General features: G+C 40.6%; 2 protein-coding genes across 5 annotated transcripts in view; one reads left to right on the plus strand and one right to left on the minus strand.

Moving 5' to 3' along the window:
* The window catches only part of LOC145437257 (single-strand DNA endonuclease ASTE1-like), a 533,921-nt gene that overhangs the window by 339,388 nt on the left and 179,291 nt on the right, over positions 1–15,242 (minus strand). The gene's annotated exons all lie outside the window — the stretch shown is intronic.
* LOC145437240 (nephrocystin-4-like) overlaps positions 1–15,242 on the plus strand; it is a 36,093-nt gene that overhangs the window by 18,892 nt on the left and 1,959 nt on the right. For both annotated transcript variants that reach the window (XM_080314433.1, XM_080314432.1), the window contains 13 exons: positions 1,154–1,215; positions 1,608–1,768; positions 2,615–2,781; positions 3,095–3,246; positions 4,806–4,917; positions 5,927–6,059; positions 6,667–6,893; positions 8,105–8,213; positions 10,299–10,469; positions 11,253–11,409; positions 12,977–13,124; positions 14,010–14,181; positions 14,253–14,435. In XM_080314433.1, the coding sequence (XP_080170559.1) occupies positions 1,154–1,215; positions 1,608–1,768; positions 2,615–2,781; positions 3,095–3,246; positions 4,806–4,917; positions 5,927–6,059; positions 6,667–6,893; positions 8,105–8,213; positions 10,299–10,469; positions 11,253–11,409; positions 12,977–13,124; positions 14,010–14,181; positions 14,253–14,435 (1,954 nt within the window). The remainder of the gene's footprint in view (positions 1–1,153; positions 1,216–1,607; positions 1,769–2,614; positions 2,782–3,094; positions 3,247–4,805; positions 4,918–5,926; positions 6,060–6,666; positions 6,894–8,104; positions 8,214–10,298; positions 10,470–11,252; positions 11,410–12,976; positions 13,125–14,009; positions 14,182–14,252; positions 14,436–15,242) is intronic.

Consider the following 15,242-nt stretch of genomic DNA (forward strand, 5'->3'; position numbering starts at 1 on the left):
GTCGTCGCGCTTGCTTTCTCAGGAAATAACTGCTCAGCAATCTGAAAGCAGCATAATTGCTGAGCCCATAGCTGACGGCCCGAGCGCTCAAATTAAATAAAGTTGGTCTTATTTGAAAGCTGCTGTCGCTCTGATTCCAAAAATGTACATTAAAATCCGATCAGAGCAATGGAGCCCCTTCGAAATACACCTCAAAGTCTGAAAATCAGCATTGTTTTGAACAATCGCAATCACGCAAGCGTCATTGTTATGGTCATTGTGCTGCGCCGCTGCGATTGTTTAGAACAATGCCGATTTCCACACTTTGAAGGCTTTTTCGGGGTGGTTCCATTGCCTTGATGAAATTGTCATGTATATTTTCGGAATCAGCGCGACAGTAGCTTTCAAATAAGATCAACTTCATTTAATTTGAGCGCTCGGGCCGTCAGCTATGGGATTAGCAATTATGCTGCTTTCAGATTGCTGATGATCAGTAATTTTACTCTGAGCATGCAAGCGTGACGACGGGTTTTGCATATCTACCCGTAGGTTAGTTATCTATAATGTCAGAAAGTAAAATTATGATTTGGATCTGAAAATATTGAATCCTTTCCATACTAGATCTGGTATTAAGATCTAATGTATATTGATCAATTCCAGTGTTGACACAGGCTTCTATTGTAGCGTCAATTTTTGTTTATTTGAGGACACATTCGTGATTTACGATCATCTATGTCGTGCGAAATCCATATGGTGTTGTGCAGGTGTCAACTGGTGTTGACATAAAACACTTCGATTACCGGTCGGTCATTTTTAATGTGCCCAATATTGATAATCACGTTTTCTATGATATGTGTATTCGACATCTGTAGCTCAAATTACGTTAAATTGTGGCTTTGCTGGTAGCTTTGCCTGATTTTCACAGCCTCTTGTTAGGCTTGGAAGAGAATCGTATCATGCCTCATTTGCAGAACTATGCTTTCTTGTCAAAACTCGAATGATTGCTGATACCGATAAAATTAATACCATAAATTGTAAGGGGTTTTTGGGAATCATGTTTGCCGTGATTCAAGATTCTGATTTTGCTGCAATTATTCTATGGAACAGATTATTTGTAATTATAAACTTGTGTATTATGATATGAGGTATGGTGTGAATTATTACATTTTTTCAGATTTTCTTCCAACCAGCCTTTCATACTCCGTAAGGTGGAAGCTGGTGAAATGTTGGACAGAGGTTGGTGATGTTTCTGTTCAACTGTATCTTTAATTACGCCGAGACCGTCGAAAAAACCTATCAGAAGTCCAGATTACTTGCTGAAATTTAGTATCGAAATAGCTTTGCATGCAATATTGCAGAGTTTTGGTGAATGATATATCATAAAGCCCTATCTAAATCATTCATAATATACACAGAGGGTCGCATCAAGGATGCAATCACTCGAGTCATGATTTTTTGGTGACTCGACTTAACTCGAATCATTTTTTCAAATGCGTTGAATGGCTCGAGTCGAGACCACTTCTGCATATATATTAGAGATAATTATGTTAACATTTATTTAAGGCGCAACGATGCGAATTCTATTCTCAGCACACAATTTGTAAACATAGTTTATTGTACATTCATAGGTCGTCCAGGATTGGAAGTTAAGTATTATATCGACCCCGCCAGCATGAATATTGGAGAATCAGAAGCCTTCATTTCTTATCTTCACTCCCACATCCTCCATGTTGATGTATGGGATGGAGACTCCTTGATGCTCATCGGCTCGGTAGGAGTGCCATTGAAGGTGAATATTTCACTGAAAATAGTTTTTATGGCTCCCTGTGAGCTAAGCTTGCTTTTGGCATAAAATATCTATCTCAGCATGTGTGGATTTTCACAGGATATATACTAATATGGTATTTGTCAATGTTACTTTAAGGAAATAATATACCTCAATAGTCAATGCTCAATGATTACTGGGTACATCATTACTCGCTATCAATACTGGAATTTTATGGCCCATAAGTGTAAACACAATCAGTGACTAGTTACTAAGGAAATGTCCAAGAGTCAATCTCGTTAAAACCTGGCTCACACTTGGACACATTTGTCTCTCTTTCAAGGGGAGTTTAATCTAGGCTCTTCCACGCCATCCCATCCCTGCAAGCGGTGTCTTATAAAAGCCTAGAAGTGGGCCGTGTTACAAGTCAGCATCTACGAAATAATAATGAAGAATATCGGCCTGGTGTAAATGACCATAGCAGTTGACAAACGCCATGAAGACCACAAACAACTACAACAAGACATATCACCTGCATTATGTCCACTGAATTAGCTTTTTTTTCAAAAGCCTGATTTGACGATCTGGTTAAGCTGTGCATCGCTCTTTGAAAGTAGCCTTTTTCGGCAAATCGTTGCAAACACGTCATTCGTAGTGTCACGTATCAAGGTCAGTGTGCTGCTGAGCTGCGCGTTGTACCTCTTAAAACACATCAATAATTTGTGGTTAGTGGAAAAATCGATAAAAACTCAACATTGAAGTTCTCAGTCAGTGCGGAAAACGTATCTGTTCTCAAAAATTGTAATTTTCATGAAAAAGCATGCCTTACATTCAAGGTGTTATCGATTACTCGCTCTTTTCACAATTCAGCATCTATTGCGACAAGGAAAACCGGCTGTCGTCGTGGATCACGAATTAGACGTTGTATTCTCCGAACACACCGACGCCATACCAACTGTAACCGGGGATATGTCACGCGGAGGTAACTTGAAGCCTCTGGGAATGATAAGGACTCACAGAGGGCGTCTTCATATGAGGTGAATAGAATTCATAGAGATCCTTGGAAGCACAGAACTTCAATATACAATTGAATGCTTGAATTAATTGAATTTTAATGCCGGCAACGCCATATTTTGTGATGCGATTGTTGATATACAATGTTCTTTTCAATTCCATACTAGTTGCTGACGATTACTCCTGGCAACTGTCAGCCGAAAATGCTTGGGTATCTTTTGATATGAATATACTACTCAATTGTATATTTAAACTCTGTACGACATCCAAGAGTCTCTTCAACTCAAAAGTATGTGTGACGTCGACATTGAGTTTGAACTGTTGCTTAATTTACAGGCTGGGTAATGTGGGATACGTGTCTGAAAATAAGAATCCCGGCAACCCCTTATTGGCAAGCTCGAAAAGTCATCTGGTGGTGGCCGACATTTCTGGGTGCGGTTTCTTTGGCGGTAGCGTCTCTTCAGCCAAATCAAACAACGGATTGCCAGGTATTTATCATTCGCCCTATTACGCTGCCGTGTGATATCCTATGAGCGTAGCTGTCGGATGTGTGATTAATCGTTCTTGTGTCAATAAAATCAATGTATATATTCCGTTTTGATGGGTGAATACTGATTACAAGTCACATTACATTTTTTGTATCAAAAGCTGAGCAAATAGTTGTTAATATTTGGGATTACTGATAATGAATTGATGGATTTATCACTTCATGGCAATCTATGACCTATAGGAATAGGACGTATATTTTGTCGTTGGTATTTTCGCGGCATATACGCCGATTCATGTTATAGCCTTGTATTTGCAGACTGACAATTTTCTATAGCAAATAAGCGGTTATGTTTGTGATTCTCTTATGATGTTAACATAAAATGAAGTTCATTATTTGCCTGCTGTCTGTACATCTGGTTCTGTCTGGCACACAATTATACATTCCTAGTTTCCTTATCTCTTCTCTTTCAGCAGTTATGGTTTGTGTAAAAATATTCAGCCATAAATATTCCTGTCGCCAATGTGTAGTGTGCTACAAATTTATCGCATACAGGCATGTTTGTGGTGGATTTATGAGGCCACCGCTTTTACAGATTGAATACTATTTGCTGTGATCGGTTTCAAAATTATACGCGCCATGCAGAGCTGGGATACTTTTTTTATAATGTCAGATTCAAAAATTAACTTAGTATCATGCCCAGCGGTAATGAGTCAAATTCACTCAATTATGGCACATCAATTCAAAATCATTACCATTTCTGTTTCCAAGCCTAAATCTGACCAAAATCTGTTCAAGCAGGAGCCGATTGTACAGAGATTCTGAAAATATCCGACTTTGACCTATGTAAATCTGAATCCAGGCGTAACTTGCGAAAATAGAGCGATATCTATCCAAATCCATTACGAACAGGGTTATAACCAAGTCACAAGGCTCCGAGTCACAAGTCAATCTCACTTTTATAGTTTTGACTCGAGTCAAGTCGAGTCATTTTCAATTCACCAATGAGTCAAGTCCGAGTCCGAGTCATCGAGCAGAGGTTCGAGTCCGAATCATGATATTATGACTCGAGTCCGAGTCCAAGTCATTGTGTTGACTGCCCAGTTTCCAGTTAAAATACTGTTAAACTTGCTGTTTGGTGATATCGAATGATTCGCGTTTATAACATACTAATTTTCCTCACTTATAACAGTTTCTGGTCGCTTTTTCAAGTACCAGTACAAAAAGAGGAAATCCAAATAGGATGGTTACTTTACTATACTGTGAAATCACAATGATATGTCGGCTTTGGCCGTCTGAGTCTCGAGTCATATGACTTGGTTCGAGTCATATGACTTGGTTCGAGTCATGCGCAATGACTCGAGTCCAAGTCGAGTCAATACATAGATTGACTCGAATCGAGTCGAGTCATTTCCGTATTTTGAGAAAATGACTCGAGTCAAGTCGAGTCATCAGAAACTCGTGACTCGAGTCGAGTCATGACTCGAGTCATTACAACCCTGAATACGAATCTCACTTTTGCTCATCGCTTACCTATTTTGATGATTATATTTCTCACAGCTCGCGCTAGACCAAAGAAATGCGTCGCTAAGAAGTTAACCGAGATTGACACCGACCTTTGTGACCTGCTTCTGCAGAATGCAAGACACGGCAGCTCTGCTGATGAGGAAAAGTGAGTACATTAGTTAATTAGATCACAGCATGCTGTCGACTTAGTCATTACCGGTACACAAGCAGACGCGATGATTCAAAATACCGCTTGATTGAGAGTAGCAGACTTTTGGTAATCCATCGCAGGCTACAGTTTGTGAAATTGCGAGTGGAAGTGCAAATTTTATGGACGCTCCAAAAAAAAAATTGACTAGAAGGTTATGCACAACTTGGGTTGTGGCGTCACAGATTTTTGGTAGCCGATCGCTGGTTACAGTCTACGTTATGACGGGTTCCAACGCTGAGCGGCTGCTTGCGTGTTGTCATTGATGAGTAATCTGACTCCAGAAGGTTGCTTGCGCACTTCCCTACGTATAGTAGGCCTATATCTTCCGACGGACTTGATTCATTCACATTTTCGCACGGCGACGTTTGTTGTAACAGCTCCAACTGATGTAGGCTTTGTTGAACCAGATTTAAATTCAAATGTATCTTAATAGTAGGTTATATATCAGCGAATTATAATTTATTATATTCCATGCTATTCAGGAGTATTACGGGGTGGCATTTCTTGTCAAGTTTTCGTGTGAAGCACGAAGTCTTGACGGGTGTTTCTTGCTAATGCGCTGGATTCCGAGATAATGCGTGGCGATTTATACGTTGCGGTTTGGTCGCTACGACAATTTCATTCACGAAAGATACTCGTATCTATCCAAACTCTACTTACTGCTTGACGTAAATGTAAAAAGTGAATGCTGTCAGGTCAAAAGCGGTCGAAATCTACTCCATGTTACATGGAATTAAACTAAAATGATTGAAATTAATAAAATGTAGTGTGCTACGACTGTTGATATACAGAGTTCTGTTGAATTTTCTACATGCTGCTTACTGTCACCCCTGGTGGGTGTCAGCTGAAATTCGTCGGGTTTATTTCAATATGAATAAACTCTTCAAAATATAATGTAACGTATAAATGAAATTAAAAAATACAATGTAAAAATGTTGATGTTCATCAAGTTTTTCTTTGCAAGCACGCGTCCCAGGAAACCGGAAGGCGACGAAGATAGCAGGAAACGCAAACTGGCGAGAATGCTGGCGATTCGTGAAGCGGAACGCGACGTTTCCGGAAAAGCGAACGGCGTCAGAGTCGGCCAGAGAGCCCTGGTAAGATTTGTCGACCTGTTTCTATTTCGAGCAGCTCATCGTCAGGGGTCGGTCGAGCTTTTAAGTAAACAGACATTTCGTTGTAGCTTCGAAGAATGATCAAGTCACCACATTATTGGTGTTTCACCCATCAGTCTTGATACTTGAAAAATGGGGCCAGAAACTGGTTGGACCGAGGAAAATTGCGATATCATGAATATCACTCGAGCAGAGTTGAAAAAAGGGGGTTGAACCAAGTTGAACTGAAAACTGAACGGTGAACATTATGACTTGGACTCGACCCTCGGCTAGCTGACTTGGACTTTACTCGGTGGTGAATTGAAAATGACTCGAGTCAGAACTATAAAGCGAGATTGACTTGTGACTTGGTTACAAACCCTGGTAAAAAGCGCGTACCGGTAATTCCAACATATGCGGAAGTAGTCTAAAAATGAAACCACTCGAGGGAGTAATGCAAGTTGGCAGAACCTACTAATAGAAAATACCGTAAAAGGACAAAAGGTGTGTGAATGAAGTGAAGTGCGATGCAGTGATGCTGATATATCAAATTGTGGCCCTGTAATCTACGGGAATCTACAAAAAGAATCATTATTTTGGGTAATTTCAGGTGAACAAGGAACAAAGAACGTTAAAAATCAAAGACCTGCAAACTGTTGACAATTACCGTAGCCGACTGAAGCCTAATCACATCACGGAACTGCTGACGCTGTCGATTACGACACAGTGCACTATCCGGCCTAGTCTCGGGAAGGCACATTTCGTGGAGATGCAGCTGAAGAATCCGTTTTCCACGCAGCATACTGTCACCATCGAAACCGACTGTCCCGATCTCAGGTAATGTGGATTTGCCTTACATAAACTCACGTGTGACCGCATTTCAAACATCAGAGTACCTATGGAGCCGCATGAAAACACTCGTGTAGGCTACTTAATAACGAAAATTTAATGGTAGCTAGCCTAACTCTGGATCTCGCCACCCTGCTAATTCAAAAGCATGCACTTGGATTCTATATTAGTTATTTTAGCATTGATAGACAAAGATTGGCTAGTGCTATAGATTAAAATAAACTGAAAATGCATATCATTACTACAACATACTATTATGTCATTATGTGATAGCTCTTTATACATTCCAGCACTTGATGCGCAAGTTTGCAGGGGCTTATACGCTGAGTAATATTGGACTTATTGCAATCTATACTTGACTATGAGCTGTTATTTTGATGGTAGTGAAATTGTATCGAAATTTACTTTTCACGGAGATGATATGACCAGCAGCGGGTATTCATCCATGCCTTTACGCTGGTCCCGGTTTTCAGAAGCCGCTCTTGGACGGCTTTAGACATAATGATATCCCACATTTTAGCATTCATACACAGAAATTTACTGTAACTATTCATAAAAACAAACAACAACTGTCGTCTATCATATTTTTGTGGCATACTTAGAGGTCAATCCGCGGTTGGGAATCACCGAGTTCCTCAAATGGTTGTGTATTTAACTACTCACAATTGGTTAGTTGTTCGTTTTTTTGGCGAAATTATTTATTTTTGCCCTTTTGCTTTTATAAAGCTGAAAATAGTTTAGTAATACGTCTTTTCTGGTATATTTTTGAGTGCAATTGGCATGACAACTGACGAAATGCTTATTCATTGCGGTAACCGAACAATGTGAACATATTTTCGTATATTGCGCCCGTTTTAATATGCACGTCGTTGGTCATTTTTCGTTTGTCGCGAAGACATATTTTGTGATTCCTCCGATTAAGTACCACGAGTATGCGAAGTCTCACCCCTATCAATTTTCTGAGACTAGTAGCTCAAGTACTTTTCAACCCCCTGTTTTCTACCTCCACTTAATGTCGTTTTGGCACGTCATGAAAATAACCTCTTCTACTTATAATTGAGTAAAGATTTATGAAGTGAAACACAATATTAATTCATGTAGGGGGCGTATGTCCTGTCACATTTCAGTAATTGATTGCGGAGATACGCATTCTCTAGTCACAACTTGATTTAAAGCGCGTCTAAACGCTCTATTTTCAGAGTCATCACCGATGCCAGGGAATGGAGATATTTCAAGTCGCTGCACAATCTCAACACACCGGCGGAAGAAAATATGTTTAGTTTCGATCAGAAGACATCAATGCCCCAAGTAAGAATTGTAAACGGGTGTTAAAAGAACTAGAATTATTGCTGTCAAACATCGCTTGCATCGCTATTACAAAGGGTACAGACAGGGTCGTATGCAGGGGCGTATCCAGAGCGCGAAAAAGGGGGGGGGGTTTGCGTTACAAAATTGGCTATTATGACGTCATCATTAGGATCACTCGTCTCCACGCCATGGCAAATATTTACGATATGTATAGTTTAATATTAAAAAGAGATTTGCGGTGAGTGGGAGATGTACGAATACGATACAGACATTGCCTGAAAATCGCGTTTCTTTCACGGTATGATTGAAAGAAATTCGTAATTGCTCACATTTAGTCATGAGCCAGCAAACGCCGTCCGTCTCCAAGCGCCTAGTTCCGGCCAGAGATGCGCGATTTTGTTGGGTTTTGACGATATTATGCACACGGTCGGTAGAATCGCAGCGGACGAACAAGCGCGGAATAAGGCGGTAGCATAAACGAGGGCGATCGCAATCGCCACAGAGAGGTGTGGTGTGAACAGTACGTCGTACACGAATGTGTGCTTTTCGATGGCTTTACTAGCCGTTCGGCCGAATGTGTAGTACGCGCGAAGGTAATTAGACCTTACTTGCAAGTACGCAAGTCAGTCAATTAATACAGAGTACACACAGGGATAATAACTTGATCGGCAGAGAAACTTGTCAGCCGATATAATTATCGTAGGTTAACTTTACTACTAGGCCTACTCAATTCTCCCGTTCAGCGACAACACAGGCCTGTATTTGGACGCCAGCAAGCCACCTAACAATCGGGAACGTGGATTGCTAGGCTTGTATTTTGAAATGTGAATGCCAATCGTAGACCATTTCTCGCCAATAATCGTGAAGACAATGTGGATTTGAGAATAGCATTGTCGTACTGGTGCCGCCGTGTCTGCGTCTCGCTGATCAATCAACACGCCGTGCAATTCTTAATTAGGATTTCAAGGCGAGCAGGTGCAGCGAATTCGCGGGCGATGTTGATTGCCGACAACTTCGTCTTTGCAATTACGTATCGCGTCGGCCAATTAGATTAGATTTTCCTAAAATGCGTCTCTCGTTTTAGCAAGGCGAGAGAGAAATCGAGGGAAGAAAGTTGACAGCGTCAGCAACTACCGCTGAAATGTAGCTGAACAAGCGCAGAATTCGTATGGAATTAGCGAAATATAATGACCTATTTTATCCTTTCGACTAATTCGGCGCATGATTCCAAGATTTGGTAGGGGTTTTAGTCCCCTTAAATAACAAAAACACGTCATATTCGTCTTCTCATACGTAAAAACGAATATGTTAAACTAGTAAATTAGCAAATATTAGAGGCTATATTTTACATCAATTTTTAGGATTTTGAAAAGGGGGGGGTTCCGACCCCCTAAACCCCCCCCCCTGGATACGCCACTGGTCGTATAAATAGGCAGTGCCATTATCCCAGTGATTGTTGTGCTCATTTTAAAATCTTTACATATATGTTGTAAATATTTTGTTGAGTGAACTGATAATTAGAAGGTGATTAAGCTATTAATATGAATGATATGTAGTGCATTAGTGGTACATATTTATCAACTAGCAATGATTATAAGATTAGCACGCTGAACAACTGTAATGAGATAACATCGGCAATGGGTGCAATTTTTGTAACCGACTATAAATACTAGAATATTTATTTGAAGACCTTCTGGGAGGTAGAGAACTTCAATATCCAATTGAATTATATATTCATATTGAAATACTCCTCGGCTGACTAATACCCCAACCCCCTCCCCGGCAAATGTCCGCCGAAAATATTTGGGTTTATGTCAATATGAAAATTTGTTCAATTGGAGTATTTATTTTGTTGGATCAGTACTCGTCTGAGAAATTACGGCTGGCCGGCAACGTGTTGTAAAAGCACATCAAAAAAGTTTTTTCGTTATCCTTGTACCTGTGATGTGCAGTTGAAAGACGCTGAGCTTTGTTAGAGTTATTCCAATTTTATCTTCAATAGAAATTAATAATAATTTTTATTTATGTGACGTATGCAAGGTCATTTTCACTTCCGCACGTGACCACTGCATGTTTTCGGAACAGATCTACCTCCGTCCCAAAGAGACTGTCTACATCCCGTTCCGGTATCAAGGCTTCGAAATCGGGAAGGAAGTGTCGTCTGGTCCGTCGCAATTTTTCAAGCCAACGTCCACTGTGCTGCAGCCCGTTAAAGCGTCTTCGAACCACGGCACGATAAAACCGAAAGTGGTCAAGGTCGGTGAATTTCTCTTCATTATTTATCGCCACAGGTAGTAACTGGATACTGGATAGCCACAGTCTCTCTCGAATGCAGGGCTGTAATGACTCGATTCACGATTTTTTGCTGACTCGACTTGACTCGAGTCAATTTGTGTATTGACTCTGCTTGTACTCGAGTCATAATGACTCGAACCATGTCATATGACTAGACTAGAACGGCTAAGACAGACATTTCATTGTAACTTTTAAGGATAGTAAAGTCACCACATTATTGGTATTATGGCTATCAGTCTCGAAACTTGGAAAATGGGGTCAGAAACTGTGAGGACTGTGGAAAATTACGATATTATGAGTTTACAAAAGTGGGGAAACCGGATGGAACCCAAAACTGAACAGTGAACACTATGACTCGGACTCGACCCTCTGCTCACTGACTTGGACTCGGACTTGACTCGGTGGTGAATTGAAAATGACTCGACTTGACTCGGGTCAAAACTGTAAAAGTGAGATTGACTTGTGACACGGAGCCTTGTGACTTGGGTACAGCCCTGGTTTGTGATGGATAACATAATAACTGCTGTTACTGCAATGGCATTTTTTACAAACATTTGCGAACATAGCTGGATTAAGAATCAGAGCAATTGAACAAACTGCGATTCCAGAGGATGTTACAAAATATCTATGTCACCGACTCTATCAACAGTAAAACGAAACTCTGACTCAGACCCCACAGTACTGGTTGTTTAGTTGTGAATTGTGTGTGATACAATATTTAAAATTTTGCCGCCATAATTCCAGGCGTACTTGCGAACGTCCGACGGCAAAGCGTTATCAGTCCTACAGATCAACGTAGAGCCTTTACCGCACGTCGTAGACCAGACCTTCCGCTTCTACAATCCCGAGGCAACATTCTTGAAGAAGTGCATCAGATTGCCTCCGTTCAGTACCGATAACGGTGAGCTACTATGGGTTTTTCTTATTGTTTTCTGTTATCACTCTGTATGATTCCAAATGGGACAAAATCAGTGTACGAAAAACTTTAATATCATGATGAACAATATGTTGCCTAACATAGTGCCAAATATATTCCGCGCCAAGATTTTGGACTGACCTCTGTCCGGAATCTATGACTGATTTTGTCGTTTTTTTTATATGCTCACAGAGTTAGCAATGCGAATCAAAAGTGCTTTCAATTTTATCAATGCTCACCGTAGTTTAATTTACTGCATGATTGAAGTGCAGGCCTACACTAACTGTGACATACCGATCTGCATCAATGCGACAGGTCGACCATGACTTTGTAGGAATATCGTTTCAATGAACGCACATAACCTCGTGCTACATGTCTTGACTGATATGGTTACCAGTCAATTCGGAATGTTAAATTTGGTGTTGCAAATGTAGTAACTATTGTTATCGTCATGTTGTGATAATAAATTCAAGAATGGATATTTCAGTGGATATTTCGATGATCTGTTTCTCATGCCTACCGTCTACCAGTCTTGTGCATAATATTCATTCACGTATGGTATATTTGTGTCCGAATATGGAATTTCTTACCATCTGAACTTCGTAATTTACTTACCAAGATAGCCAAAAAACATTCTCTCTCTCTCTCTCTCTTTCTATCCCTCTAGTCCAGTGGTTCTTAACCTGGGGGTAAATACCCCCAAAGGGGTAATTTGCCGATTTTCGGGGGGTAATTCGAAGTGACATATTCTTATAAACTTATGACGCTGCACTTATAACGTAAATAATAATGTAGGCTAACATATATTTTTGCGAGCTTGTAGGCTATATATTTTGTTTCACTTAACATGCCATGCCTGCTCTGATATCATAGTAACCAGAACCAATAGTGATTATGAATAACAGGGTCGAATGTAGTTTAGTACAATGCTAGGTAAGTCCAATTTATTTTGCAGTAGTGAGGATCATATATTGTTACATATGCTGGCAAATTGAAAGACAACAAGGGAAGTTCAGCTTTACGCCTATAATGCAGTAACAATATCGTAAAAATATAGTTGTTAGTATTGAAAAGTGTAGTGGTCTAGTCCAGTCCGAAAAATTATGTCTGACATCATCGAAATGCCTTCCAAGAAAATAGGGGAAGATGTTTCAACCTTTTAGGTTCACCTTCAAAATGAATCACCATTTTTCGTCATAATAGCGTTGAACTTTCTGATTGAATTTCCTTCAATGGTATCCATCAAAACGAAATAAGTTTGTGATTGACAATTGCATGAGATGCTATCTATTATCCTCCCGTTTTCCTAGATGTGACAACTGGATAACACAAAAACAGCATCAGCCTTCCCATTGATTTGATATTCCTAACAGGCATTTCAGTGTACATTATGACGTCACTTTGAGTGCAAGCTGTAATTTGTTATTTTTTGAAAAGGGGCAATTGCATCCTGTCATTTTCTTCTTGGGGGTAACGGTATGAAAAAGGTCAAGAACCACTGCTCTAGTCATATGTACTTGCACAAATATACTGACTGTGTCGTTTTCGGCAGGATCCTCGCGATTTCATGTCGTCTGCAGCGATCCCGAGATTATATGTCAAGCTCGGTCTTCTGGAGCAAACGAACCGCAAGAGGTGTTTATGAAGGCTCCCTGCGGACAATCACCGTCTATTCGTCGGTTTTACTTAGCGTTGTACAGGTAATAAGTTCTTAATGCCCAGTGTTTTGGTTCGTGTGACTGACTCTCGACTTGCTGCTAACTGAATCGCGTTTAGAATTGGTTGCGTTATTTTGAATTGCCAATCGGAAACACACGGCAGTGGGTATCGGGGCATTGCATTTTGTACGGTATTGTATGCTCTGTTGGTCCACACCTGGGGCACCATTTACCCGAGTGATTTTGTTGGCATCCTATGTGTCAGGATTGGATAAAAAGAATAGATCAACTGGCTGTCCGACGGTGATTCTTAACCGGGGTCCCGGGTCCGTGATTCTTAACAGGGGTACGGTGAAGGTCAAGACACTCACCGTACTCATATGATTTGTGGTGACGCGGCCATCTTGGCCATCGGTAGTCGTCTGCAGTGGCGCATGCAGGGGAAGTTGAGGTTCAACATAGAAACCGCATCCTTTTGAAATGAAGATTCTATCTCTAGCATTTTGTTGGTCATTTTCACGCTGTGGAAGGGGAGAAGCCCTTTCCAAGTTGTCGCCTAGCATTTGCGAGCAGGTCTGTGAAAGGGCACCGTGGAAGTCGCGCTTGATTTGCAGTAAATATTCATTGCAATCATTTTCTATGACAGTCATGTTTTATAGTTCTATCCTTTTCACACTGTGCACCAGTATTTTATTGTTATGTATTACATGTGTTATGTTTAGGATTTTGTTTATGTGATTCAGAGAATATTTTGGGCTCGCCAAAGGCTTGTCGATTAGCGCGAGGGTTCGCCAGGTTAGTTAAGGTTGGGAGCCAATGCTTTAAGACAGCAGATCTGTCCTAAAGAGCAATACTTTACACCTTTGCCACTTGATTTGTCTTGGCTCCGACTATCGGAAATTCGATAAATCGCATGTTTCTTTTCAGCGATTCGCTAGTCGCAACCCCCATCCAGATCTGGCAGTTTTACGTTCACTCTCTGCAAAAAGTCTACATCAATTCGACGCTCGGGCAGACTACGAGGCTAGCGCTGGTGCTGAAAGGCACTCAGAGCACGCGTAAAGTCAAGTGCTATTCGTCGCACCCCATGCAAATGGAGGTAAGATCGTGAATGTGATTGATAAAACATCTGTCAGTCTGTAAATTAACATGTGTCAATCTACGTTTTAGGTGTTTCCGGAAGACTCCTTTCTCCTCACCGCGAACAGCGTTACAGAACTTACAGTGGGTGTGCGTCCTATAGGCGCTCCCGGCACGAGGTTCATGTACGTCAATGTCGTCGACGTCGAATACCACCAGCTCGTGAGATCGTGGCTGGTCGCGGTCAACACCAAACTACCTATTGTGTCGAAGGTAAGGGAATATATCTGCTGCTTATTGGTTCCAAGAGTGGTATGGAAACACGTGTGAAAATTCATATCCCTATGTGAAATATGTGCCTATTTTTTGGCTGTCACATTATTGCGTGTCGGCTAAAAATAAGTTTTTGCCGATAGAGATTTATCAGTAAGGAACAAGGTAACATAAAAAAGAGTGTGATGAGAATTCCGCACCAAATTTGAGATGTATACCCATTTTTGACTGTCATTGTTTTGCATGCGTATTGCAAAGATTTATCGATGAATAACAGGCGGTCATACACAAAATAATGAAAAGTCCACTTCGAACTGGAAATGCATACCTATTTTGTGGTCTATTCACGAAAATGCCGATGATCCAGATAAGAAATATATAGATAAATATATATTTGTGGCTTTCATTGATAAATTTAACAGTTGATGTGTTCGATTTATATCGATGAGTAACGATGGGCAAACAAAACCGGTGTGAAAATTTTGTTCCAAATCTGGAATGCATACGTTTTTGGGTCACGATTCGATAAAATGCCGAAAACGGACATTGAGCATATAGTTTAGGGTTACCATACGTCCTCTTTTAAGAGGATTTGTCCTCTTTTTTGACTTTTTTGAAAGTGTCCTCGTTTTTTTTTGAGAATTTTGGTCATATCTATAGCAAAATCCGACTGAGATGCCGTAAATCAACACCGAAGTGTCGCTCCGGCGGGTATTTCGGTAGCTGAGCAGAAAGTTGACCTTTTTTTTAGTCAACCACCCGACAATGTGAAGGAAAGAACTGAATTTCTGGCGCCAAGCGAGAAAA

This window comes from Botryllus schlosseri, chromosome 4 (genome assembly GCF_051294905.1).
Source record: "Botryllus schlosseri isolate E-star chromosome 4, Bs_hap1, whole genome shotgun sequence".
In the NCBI taxonomy this organism is placed as follows: Eukaryota; Metazoa; Chordata; class Ascidiacea; order Stolidobranchia; family Styelidae; genus Botryllus; species Botryllus schlosseri.